A 12,028-nucleotide genomic window follows, 5' to 3' on the forward strand; every position below is an offset into this window, starting at 1 on the left:
TTTGTAGACAATGAAGCAGCCGAGTTTAGATCCCTGCTTAGATGCTCCAGTTTGGTACGACGTATGAGTGCAGTAGTCCTGCTTCTTAAATGCTTGTAGACAAGCTTTTTATTATTCTTGGTGTCCGCGGATGCGACTTTCCAGTCATACTTACTTACTTACTTGATGGGCTACAGCTCTTCGATGAACCTACGCCGAATGGAGTATCCTTCTCCACTGGACTCGATCCTGGGCCAATCGCTTCCAGTCGCCCTGAACATTGAGCGCCCTCAGGTCCTCTTCAACTGCAAAAAGCCATCGTGTACGCGGCCTTCCACGAAGCCTGCGGCCTCTTCCGGGTTCTCTACTAAATATTATCTTCGCTTGACGTTCTTCCGGCATACGAACAACGTGACCAGCCCACCGTAGTCTGCCGTGTTGTATAAGCTTAATAATATCCAGCCCTTTATATACCTGGTACAATTCGTGATTCATGCGACGCCGCCAGATACCGTTCTCCTGTTTACCGCCGAGTATTGTCCGCAGCACCTTACGCTCAAACACTCCGAGAGCTCTCCGATCAGCCTCCTTTAACGTCCATGTTTCATGGCCGTATAAAGCCACCGGAAGAATCAGAGTAGTATACAGCGCGAGTTTAGTTTTCGTTTGCAGACTACGGGACTTAAGCTGGTTACGAAGTCCGTAATAAGCCCTATTTGCAGCTGCAATACGCCTTTTCACCTCGCGGGTAACATCATTATCGCACGTCACTAATGTTCCAAGATACACAAATTCTTCTACCACTTCAAATTTTTCACCATCCAGCACTATTTCGCTACCACCACCACTAATGAACCCACGTTGATTGCCAGCGACCATGTACTTCGTTTTGCTGGTATTTATCGTGAGTCCAATCCTCGCTGTCTCCCTCTTAAAAGGCGCAAAAGCCTCTTCCACGGCACGGCGATCAATTCCGATAATATCGATATCGTCCGCAAATCCCAGGAGCATATGCGATTTTGTGATAATGGTACCGCTTCTTTGCACACCAGTTTCCTAATCGCCCTCGAGCGCTATATTGAACAGTAGGTTCGAGAGTGCATCACCCTGCTTTAATCCATCTAAGGTAACAAATGACGTCGATATTTCATCCGCAACCCTTACACTTGATTTCGATCCGTCCAACGTTATACGAATCAGCCGTATCAGTTTCGCCGGAAAACCAAGTTCAAGCATAATTTGCCATAATTCATTCCGTTTCACTGAATCGTACGCCGCCTTGAAATCAATAAACAGATGATGTGTCTGCAAGTTGTACTCCCGGAATTTATCAAGGATTTGTCTCAGGGTAAACATTTGATCCGTCGTTGATCGGCTTCACGAAAACCTGCTTGGTATTCGCCGACGAAGGACTCTTCAAGCGGTCTCAATCTGTTGAACAGAATACGGGACATAATTTTGTACGCCGAATTAAGGAGGGTTATTCCTCGGTAATTGGCGCACTCCAGTCTGTGCCCTTTCTTAAAGAGAGGGCAAATGAGGCCGTCTAACCAGCTAGCAGGCATTTCCTCGTCTTCCCATATTTTCGACATAATATGGTGCAGAACTTCATAAAGCTGCTCACTGCCATGTTTGAGAAGTTCAGGGAGCTGGTCCTTCCCCGCAGCCTTATTGTTTTTCAGCTCTTTGACAGCTTTTTTAACCTCATCTAGTGTAGGTGACTCCACAGCTTGTCCATCGTCGCTAATATTTATTCTGTTCACCGATGCACCGTCACTTCCTCCATTCAACAAAGTCTCGAAGTGTTGCTTCCACCTGGCAGCCACTTCAGTTTTATCTGTCAGCAAATTCCCTTGTAGGTCGTTGCACATGACGGGAGATGGCGCTGTCTTTCTCCGCACGCCATTGACAGACTCATAAAACCTCCGCATATCGTTCTGCTCCATTTTTTCCTGCGCCTCACTAATAACTTGTTCTTCGGTGCGACTTTCCAGTCATAATATGCCAAATTTTCTTCACAATAGCTTTCCGGATATCATCGTTAGTTGAAGTACCTTCGCTGTTGAACAGTTCGAATTCGAAGTGGAATACAAAAGTCGTGAACTGCTATCACCTCAGAGTTGAAAAATTCAGTCAGTTGATCAACGTCGTTCGAAGAGTAGAACTCATTTCAGTGAATATTCTCAATGCAATTCCTTAAAATGTCAGCGTTGAAATTGACGTAGTCGCGATACACCTGATCGCGCTTTATTGGTTCAACTTCGATATCGTTCGGACAGGTTCGGACTTAGTAACATGTCATGTTTTGAAAACCCGGGTACAGAAACTTGATGAAAACCAATAGATATGTCAGATTTATTTGTTGCCAACAGTTCAAGCTGAGAACAACCGGTGTCGTCCATATAAAAGCGGCCAACTGACGATCCTTCCTCCAACGATTATCGGTGTGGCCGATAAATAATTTCGGAAAATTTATGAGCTGACGATTATTTTGGGTATATGAACATGTGAATTTGAGATATTGCTAAATGAAATCTGGGTCAATATGATCCGAACACCGTGATTGTGAGTTTTTTTGAACTCTTCAGGAACGTCGTACAAAGTAGGTCAACGTTCTGGAACATAATTGTCCACGAAATAGGGAAAGTTCATTAGTTTTAGACCTTCACATTGTTACGTTAGAGCAATTTGAAAATGCGATTCGGGTCATATTTACCAGAACACATTAGGAAGGTTAAGTGAGTATTCACCTTGCTTTCACGGTAAGCTTTGAGCAGCTGAAATATAAGATATTAGTTGGAACCAGGGACGGGAAGAATCAAATTTTCAAAAAATCGAAAATGATCAACACACACATGAGATTTTATTTTAGAATTATGAATTGCCGTTACTTTTTGAACTATTTTTTTCCCTGTCACGAAACCATAACGTCAAACAAATGATTTAACGCAACTGTTGTCATTTAGCTGGTAGGTATTAGCTTTAAATATGAATGTTTATTCTCTTTTATTCATCATCTTTTGATACCAAAATTTTGGAATAATTTGAAAAGTTATTGCCGGCGACAACTCGCCTACTGTTCCAACCTGAGAAATTCTCAAATGAAAATTGCAATCATTGTTGTCTCATGTCTGAGAAAGATTGAACACTGACTGGTGAGAACCAAAAAGTTGAATTAAATAAATTAAAAGTCAAACCAAAATTTCTGGCGGAACAAAAATTTTCGGCAGCTAGAAGCATATAATTTATATTGGCTTTCGGATGTAGGAATGATCTGAATTTGTATAATTCTGAGTTTAATTTCCATGTTCTCCTCTTATTAATTGTTATTTATGTAGATTTGATATGGCTTTGTGTGATTACGATACTACTAGTAGGTTCTATTGACTATACTCCACATCGCTTGGATTTCATATTTTACAAGGTCTGTACGCTCCTTCTATACAATAAATAATTCTTTAAATTAATATTTCAGTAACATCTCTTGATATAGAATCTTGAAATCATTCAACATGATAAAACTATAGTTAAGGTTCCTACTTACAAACTGTACAACTGTTAGTTTATAACATTTCACATCTCATCGTAATCCTATTACTTACAATATTCCTCGTTGAGTTCAATCTGATAAATGCCTCGTTGCTTCAACCTACAACGATGGCATCAATCACCGGTAAGCGAGCTCAAATCGTTTGGTCGTCATAGCCATAGATAAGGCTGATATTATCTGGCAGCGGATCCATTAGTTCGACTATTGGATCCGCTGGCTTTTGTCAATCGAGCACATCCTTCAGCTTCACGTACAAACAGCAGGACAGTATCATGCCGAACACCTGAATTACGCAAATGCCCAGCCCGATGGCACCCAGCAGGATGAGGTGATGCTTCAGATCGTCTGCCATCTTGTAGATGCAGCCCTGCAAATGCCAAAGTACACAACGCTCTTAGTCGGGATTGATACAGCTGGCGTAATTTTCGCCAAATTGACTAATTTGATTAAGCTCAGGTGCGAGCCTCGTATAGACCGGGCTACGTACCGTGTAAGGAATGTTGCTCGGACCGTCACTGAGGCCGCATTTTGGTGTCATGCTGATGCAGCACGAGTCCGGCACCCGGCGGCCCTCGGTCGGTCTGATCAGGTCCTTCCGGCGAGACCGCAACCACACGCTGTATCGCCAGTCCTCGAATCGCACCGCGCCACAGCAGCCGAACTGTGTTTTGCATGGACGGAAGAATGAAGGTAAGCAAAGGATAACGGTCAGTCTAATGTGATGAATGTTCGTATTTTTGCTGCAAGTCATTGGAAGATAAACTTTGGGCATATATGTATGTAGGTACCTCTTGCTGCATTCGATCGATGGCCTCGGTTTGCCGCACGCTGACACCGTACTGCTCCATGAACGTACTGTTGAGGCTGTGCTGGAGCTCCAGTTCGATCTGCGTTTCGTAGAGGTAAGCCAACCCGCCGACGATTGCCTCCAGCAGGAAGACGAACAGCAGTATGAAGGTGTACTGAAGCGAAAGAAAGAAAATGAATTGCAGTTAGCTGAATGGAGTTAGCGTTGGTGCTGCGCCGAAATTTATGCCATGCCATGTGTTGCGGTTGGGTTGGCTGGAGAGCATGAAATGTTTCAATCACGTGCACGAGAAGGTGGAGAGAGCCCAATTTTATAAGAATGGGTAAAGGGAAACAGTTCAAAATGTTACACAAGCCGTAGAGTTTAATTTATTAATAGTTTGTAGTTCCTTTATAATATCAATACGAAACAAATAAGAGCTCGTAATATAAAGTAACTCGTCTCGATCCTTTATTGAGCTCGTTAATTCAAAATGAGAAAAATTGCACGTAAATCCATTAGTATGAATCGTTAGATTCTTTACCTTTCTATTTGTTTAAACTCGAGTTAGTCACAATTATCTTGGTTCCAGTACTTTCATTATTACATAACAATCAAGTTGAAATTAAAGTAAGAGTAAAACAATACATTAGTCTTTTTATTTTTTTTGTAAAAAGACATTATAAAAACAAATAGGGTAGAATACGGCATTGGCAGGGTGCGACAGTTGTTGGCACCCTCAACAATATTTGCGTTTTCCAGCAAACATACACTATTTATGAACATAATTTTGGTTCAATCACACAATTTCAAGTCTAAGCTTTCATTTAAATAAGTTTTTTTGTGTAGAAGTAACAAGATTTGATGTGTTAATCACCTAAACAAATTTGCACCTACGAAATCCTTGCCATTATTGCATTGCCAAAGAAAGCAGCGCACGAAAAGCAAACTGTTACTTACTTTTTGGATCGCCTGTTTCTCCTCTTTATTGCGTATGACACGACAAATTAGGTACGTAAACTACTTTTTACACTTTATCACCACTTGATTATCACCACAAAGAGCAAATTTATGCAATATTTGCTCTATGTTTCAATAAATAAAATCGGGACTGTTCGTTTTCTTTGGCAGCAGCACACTTCGGAATAGAGCGGGAGAATGTGTTTGTGAGCATATCAAACACACGCTAAAAAGATACCACGCACAATTTTTTGTGATTTGATTTTAGGAAAAATACGAACAAAAAATCCGGCAATGGCATTTATTTAAAAAAAAGTGTTAAAATACAAATGCATCTATTCAGATTTTACACAGACCATGAATTATATCAAAAGTGATAGCAACACCGTAGTATTTTTACCCTTATGTGGCAGACATGACCGTTTTCCTTTTGCAACTTCAATACTTTCCAAGCTCATAAAAAAAAATCATAACCATCCAGGGTTGCCACTACTTTTTGAGAAAAGTCTGGCATGCTACAAACTAAAAATCTGGCAAAATCTGGCGAAGAAATTCGTCTTTATTATTTTTTTAGTCATTTAGGTGTTTTGTTTAAAAGTTTTTAATATTAATTTATTTTTTTTTTAATTTAAAAGATTCTAACTAAAAATGTGATCTTATACTAATTATTTTCACCAATATTAGAAAATTCTGTTCTGACTCTCTTTTTGCTTTTGCTCTATGTGTAATAAATTTTCAATCTTTTTCCGCCTAAGATATTCGTTTAAACAATTCGATATTTGTAAAAATGAGATTCTTAGAAATCATACCATTTTATACAATTCAGAAAATTCAGATTGAATTGATTGTTGGATTCTAGATTAACTCTGAAATATCTGAATTTCCAAAAAAATATAACTAATTCTGGGAACGGATGCCAAACTTCATCTCATGGCTCCGATGTTTATCCCATCAATAACAAAGCAATAGAAAGGTATTTGATTTATTTCTTATTTTTGTGATTTTTTTTCAGCAATTAGCACGCATGTGAATAGAAAGAAGCGACGAAATTGGTGCCGTATTTTTTTTTTCGCTATGAGATGAATATTTTTTCAGTGAGATGGAGATTTGAACAGTTCCGAACAGCTATTGGTGAAACTTGACTTCATTCAGAATAACGGGGTTTGCTTTTATTTTGATTTTCTAAGTAACAATAAATGAAATTCAAAACATTTTTAAATTGATCGATTAACAAACAAACGAAGCTCAAATTAAAAATGGTCTACGGTACTCGTAAGCCCATAGGTATTCCAAAAATAATTTTGATAAGCATAGTTATTATTTGAATATTTGTAAAAAGTGCCATCATAATTTTTATGAAATGAGAAGGGGTTAAGCCAAGCATTTGTTACTCAGAGTACGATAATCAAAAGATTTGAACAAAATTGCGCTCTGAGTATCGTGAATTGACCATTTTTACGAAGGCTCCGGATTTTCCGGAGGAATTTCGGTGGCCATGATTGACTCATGAGTGACTCATGAGAACGGACCACGTCAATCATTCGCTTTTCAGAGACGGTTGAGTCTTATGAACTTTTCACTTTTATGTATGTCCTAAATCTTCCGTAGGACCTCCGGTGGCCAATAAGGTCCTTCAAAAGAAATTTAATGATGTTTCGGATCTTTCAGAAGGACGCCGAATTGATCGAAATGAATCAGGAAATATGATAAATCATGGAACTAGACAATGATTACATTTATTGGCATCATTGTTACAGAATGTTGTAAGCATTTCCAGAACACGAAACGCAAGAAATTACACCAAAAATTAGCCTTGAAAGATTCCTTCAACACCGATTTCTGGAAACCAGTATGGCCAAACCGCAATCCGGAACAACATCCGCGGAAACCATACCTTCACTATATTTATAAAATATTGAAAATGATTCAAAAATGAGTTTTGCGGTTAGATTTCTGTTATTGAATGAATATGAAAATAATAACTGAATGACTCATTAGAAATGTTTGAACATGTTCATGCAGGTCATAATGTAAAAAAAACTGTGACATAACCGCTAAGTGGACGTAGGACTTGACTTGACTATGCCTTTAAGATACATCTTCTTCTTCTTCGTTGGCATTGCATCCCCCACTGGGACATTGCCGCCTCGCAGCTTAGTGTTCATTAAGCACTTCCACAGTTATTAACTGCGAGGTTTCTAAGCCAAGTTACCATTTCTGCATTCGTATATCATGAGGCTAACACGATGATACTTTATGCCCAGGGAAGTCGAGACAATTTCCAATCCGAAAATTGTCTAGACCGGCACCGGGAATCGAACTCAGCCACCCTCAGCATGGTCTTGCTTTGTAGCCGCGCGTCTTACCGCACGGCTAAGGAGGTCCCTTTAAGATACATAATATGTCCAAATTTTCCACATCAACTATTTTGGATAAATAATCGGCGTTGCATACCATTCCTTGGCAAAATCTTCTCATCAAACCGACACAGAAATCAAATCTACCTCGAACAAGAATCATCAAAAAAAAAATTCAGGAAGTATCTGTCCGGTCACGAAATATTAGCCAGTGGCAACCTTCCCACTGAAGGACTGCCTGAAATAAACAACAAGTTGGCTCAGCAGGGGATGTAGACTGTATCTCAGCCCTTCCACTGAAGAGCCTTCTAATCCGTGCGATAGCGACTGAAGGAGAACATTATTTTTAACTCTTAGAGCCTTGAAAAAGGCTAAGTGCAAAAAGTAACAAAACGATCTTTTCAAATAACCGCGAATTTCTAGTGGTGGTATAAAAAAGACTGAGTGCTCTGCGAGCGAATGCACTTTTCTTTTATACCTTATTTTGAATCTTCTACGGGAAGTACGTGTTCTTTTCTGAGACAACATTGTTAGTAGTAGAAGGAAGGAAACACCCGGACATGGGATTTCGGGTGATAAGATTTAGAATTGGTAACATGGGACGATCATTCAGTCACGTTCGCTTTGTGTGTGGTCAGTATCAAACAATGTTTATCTAAATTTTGACGTAGGACTTACGTCTCTCTTTACTATACCGGGTGTCATTTCAAAATATTCAAATCGACCGCGTTACGCTGTGTTGAAAGATTTTGAATGATAATAGCGTTTGTCCCAGTGAACGGATCTCTTCGGAAAACCCCTTAATCGACAGATCTCAAGTATGCCTTTCATATTCATACTTGATATGACCCGAAAAACTTATTTCAATAGGCCAAAAACTGTTTTCGAAGCAAAACATTGACTGCACTGAAACCTATAAATATGGGTGCCGCTTGTTCCTCGCGTCATTTGTTTGCTTGATTCTGATGGGTGCAGACGCTAGCGGATAAGTTGCAACTGCGCACCAAAATAAGCCATAAAAGAGGGTGACGTAATTCTTCCTTCTCATTCTGTTCAGAACTTCCAACGGGATATTATCATCATCAACGATGAACAAAACCGGGGTGCTACCCAGCACCATGAATCAGTTTTTTGACGAACATCAAGTGGAACAGTGGAACAGAATATATGGTGCTACAAATGGTAAATTACGCTAACAGACAGTCTGTAATTCACAACATGACATTTTCGTTTGGTCGGTCTAGGTGAAGGAGGAGCCAACAAGCGGTTTACAATGGTCTTATTCATCAAAGGGGTGGAGCTTCGACTAGAGTTGTTCTGATATAATGACAAAATCATGGCTCATGCGAGTTCAGTTCCGGCTTAAATTTTATCTTGACCAGCCGGCAGGGAACCAACATCCAACGACAGGGAGAATAATGGTGTCATCTCTAGAAGTCAAAGATTTATCTTTTTTCATATTTTCATCAATGACAAAATATTAACATTGAATAAAAAATCGATTGATAGCTTTCTGTTTTGAGATATTTTTCTAAATTGGTCACGAAAATGGTAATAATAATGATATCGCCGTTTTCTTCTTCCAATATGTGAGAGATTTGGGCATATTTTTATAAAATAGCCCTAAAAATATCTCTATGAAATTGATTCCTGAAATTTATATATTGAGTGTAAGTTGTTCGTGATTAATTTGGGAAAATGTTCTCGAAATAGAGAGCTATCATGGGCATTTGGTCATGTTGGTTTCATTATTTACATAACTAAGCAGCTAATGTATTTCGCGCTACTTCTAAAAGATTGGTAGAAAATTGTTGATTATTCTTGTTCTAACTGATTTACGATATCGGTCGATAAAAAGGTAGTGCCAAAGAACGGCATACAACGCTAACAATACCAAAAAGGCGGAGTTTGAAACTCAAAACATTGATTACATGTGACAAATTATTTCCTCTTGATTGGTCAATGTAAAGGAGGAGCCAACAAGTGGTTTATAACGGTATTATCCATCGAAAAGGCGGAGCTTCGGCTCCGGCTTCTGAGTTCCTATGCTATGCTGAAGAAATCATGACAAAATATTTTCATTTCGAATCATTTCGAAATGTCTTGTCACTTGAGGAAACGATGGTCCCAATCTTGTAAAGAAAATCTCCGACGGCAAAATTACCAATCCAAACGAGACTTGCATGGTCTCTGCTGCTCTCGACGACACAAGATGATCGCTACCGACACTGCCGCTGCGATTGATGTTCGTCCGCTCAATCGATTTACAATTGATTTACAATGGTATAGATGAATCCAAGTAAAGAAATAAGAACTAAACAACCGACGCTGTTAACTTTGACAGATCCTACAGCACAGCATAGGATAATTTGAACTTCTGAAGTACATATTTGAAGGTTAATTTTGACGTAGGACTTATGTCTTTCTTTACTATACCGCGTGTCATTTCAATATTTTGGCATCGAGAGCGTTACGCTGGAATAGAAGATTTTGAAGGTGAATAGCGTCCATCTGACTGAACAGATTTATACAACAAACCCCTTAATCAAAAGATTATAAGTACACGTTTCATATTCATCATTGATTAGACACGAAGAGCTTGTTTCAATAGGCTAAAACTGTTTTCAATGCGAAGTATCCATTACCGCGTTCTGATTGGTGCAGAAACCAGCGAATGAGCTGCCGCTGGGTCTGCTGAGAAGGCATAAAATAGCGCAAAACGATTTTTTTTTCTTTCATTCTAAACGGGACAAGCAAAGCCACAGCAGCATCGATTCGACAGCACTCGCAACTTTTCGCAAAACAGCATCGTCCGCATTTTTCTATTTTTCTTTTTTTTGCAATTTATAAATGCACTGATTTTGTTAATTTTCTCTGAAATCTTTGACATTTGTTCAAATGACGAATGCTCGAGTTTACGTGGTCCAACGGCTTTGGTCGACAAGACGTCCGTTTAAAGAAAATTGAAATTTCGAAGAGAATGCACGGAATCAAAAAGCTTGTTCTTTAATTATTTTCCAAAATTACCCAATATTGTTAAGGTTCAACGATAGCAACAACGACAAGAATATTTGTGATCTCTGATACGTGGCTCTATTTCCAGCGTTGATTTGATTTCATTGCACTATGTACTCAATATTCATATCAGCTCTGTTCAGTCCCATTGGCATGGGTGTATAACAACAAGTATGCAGACAGTTAAGCATTAAATGCTCAACTTTATTTCTTAAGTGCACTTCATTTGCTTTAGAAACTAATAAAAATCGCTCGACCTATCGATAATCAATAGCTATCTCTGTGCAAACTGACTGCGGTTGGGACTCTCCTTGCCCTCATCGTGAATCGCCAATCGGAATATTTAAACATTCGTGCACCAGCAGCTGCCATCACCACCGACATCATCATTTTGGCATGTTTTGATTTTTTCTTGTCATTTTATTGCACCACCATTCAGGGTGACATGGCGTTCAACTGACATTTTTTTCCCTATCGCACGCCTTCGAATCGAAGTCGTTGCGTTGTTCCTCTGCTCCATCATCATTCATTGCCATGGAGAGCGAGTAATTAAGGGAAATAAAATTCAGTGCCGTTCCGGGCATATCAATGAGCTTCATCGTGCTCTCGTTTCATTGGATGCGCTAGCTCAGACAGTTTTTGCAGTCGTCGTTCTTCGTCCAGAGTCAAATGTGTTCCCGGTACTCTGCACCATACAGACCAGAGTGAACACTGAACAGCCGGCCTCTGAGTGTTCAAAGCAGTTCCAGAAACCATTCTAGATATTGGCATTACATCACGTTTTGTTTATCGTTTCGCTGTTTGGCCGTCGTCCCGTCTTCCATCGAATCGGAATCGATCATCGAAAGAAGTATACAATGTTTTAAAGTGAAATTTTAGCTTCGATTGAATTTTGAACTAGCTCTAGCAAAATCGTGCACTTTTCAATAGATTATTTGTTTGCTAATAGTCCAATGGTTGTCTTAATAAGTTTTGTTTATTATATTCTAAATCTAATTGGTAACGCCCGGCGGTACGAAATTTCTAGTAGTTATTGTTGAAACACGTGAGCAGAAACGCGGTATGTAGTCAGAGCCGTCTCACAGCTTAGTGTTCATTGAGCACTTCCACAGTTATTAACTGCGAGGTTTCTAAGCCAGGTTACCATTTTTGCATTCGTATATCATGAGGCTAGCACGATGATACTTTTATGCCCAGGGAAGTCGAGATAATTTCCAATCCGAAACCCAGCCACCCTCAGCATGGTCTTGCTTTGTAGCCGCGCATCTTAGCGCACGGCTAATTTTTCATAATTTCTTATTGATGATTGTATTTAAAGTTTAAAAATTATATTATTAAAATTTTCAGACTTTGGCAAAATGTGCTATTTTAGGGGAACTG

The 12,028-nt window shown here is 39.4% G+C and overlaps 1 protein-coding gene across 10 annotated transcripts in view; it reads right to left on the reverse strand.

Moving 5' to 3' along the window:
• Window positions 1-3,267: 3,267 nt before the first annotated feature.
• LOC134226322 (CD151 antigen-like) overlaps window positions 3,268-12,028 on the reverse strand; it is a 335,335-nt gene continuing 326,574 nt past the window's right edge. For all 10 annotated transcript variants that reach the window (XM_062707031.1, XM_062707037.1, XM_062707029.1 and 7 more), the window contains 3 exons: window positions 4,318-4,491; window positions 4,017-4,190; window positions 3,268-3,896 (listed from right to left, as the gene is read on the reverse strand). In XM_062707031.1, coding sequence (XP_062563015.1) covers window positions 3,753-3,896; window positions 4,017-4,190; window positions 4,318-4,491 — 492 coding nt within the window. In that variant the 3' untranslated portion in view covers window positions 3,268-3,752. The remainder of the gene's footprint in view (window positions 3,897-4,016; window positions 4,191-4,317; window positions 4,492-12,028) is intronic.

Source organism: Armigeres subalbatus, chromosome 3, assembly GCF_024139115.2.
Source record: "Armigeres subalbatus isolate Guangzhou_Male chromosome 3, GZ_Asu_2, whole genome shotgun sequence".
NCBI classification, from domain to species: Eukaryota; Metazoa; Arthropoda; class Insecta; order Diptera; family Culicidae; genus Armigeres; species Armigeres subalbatus.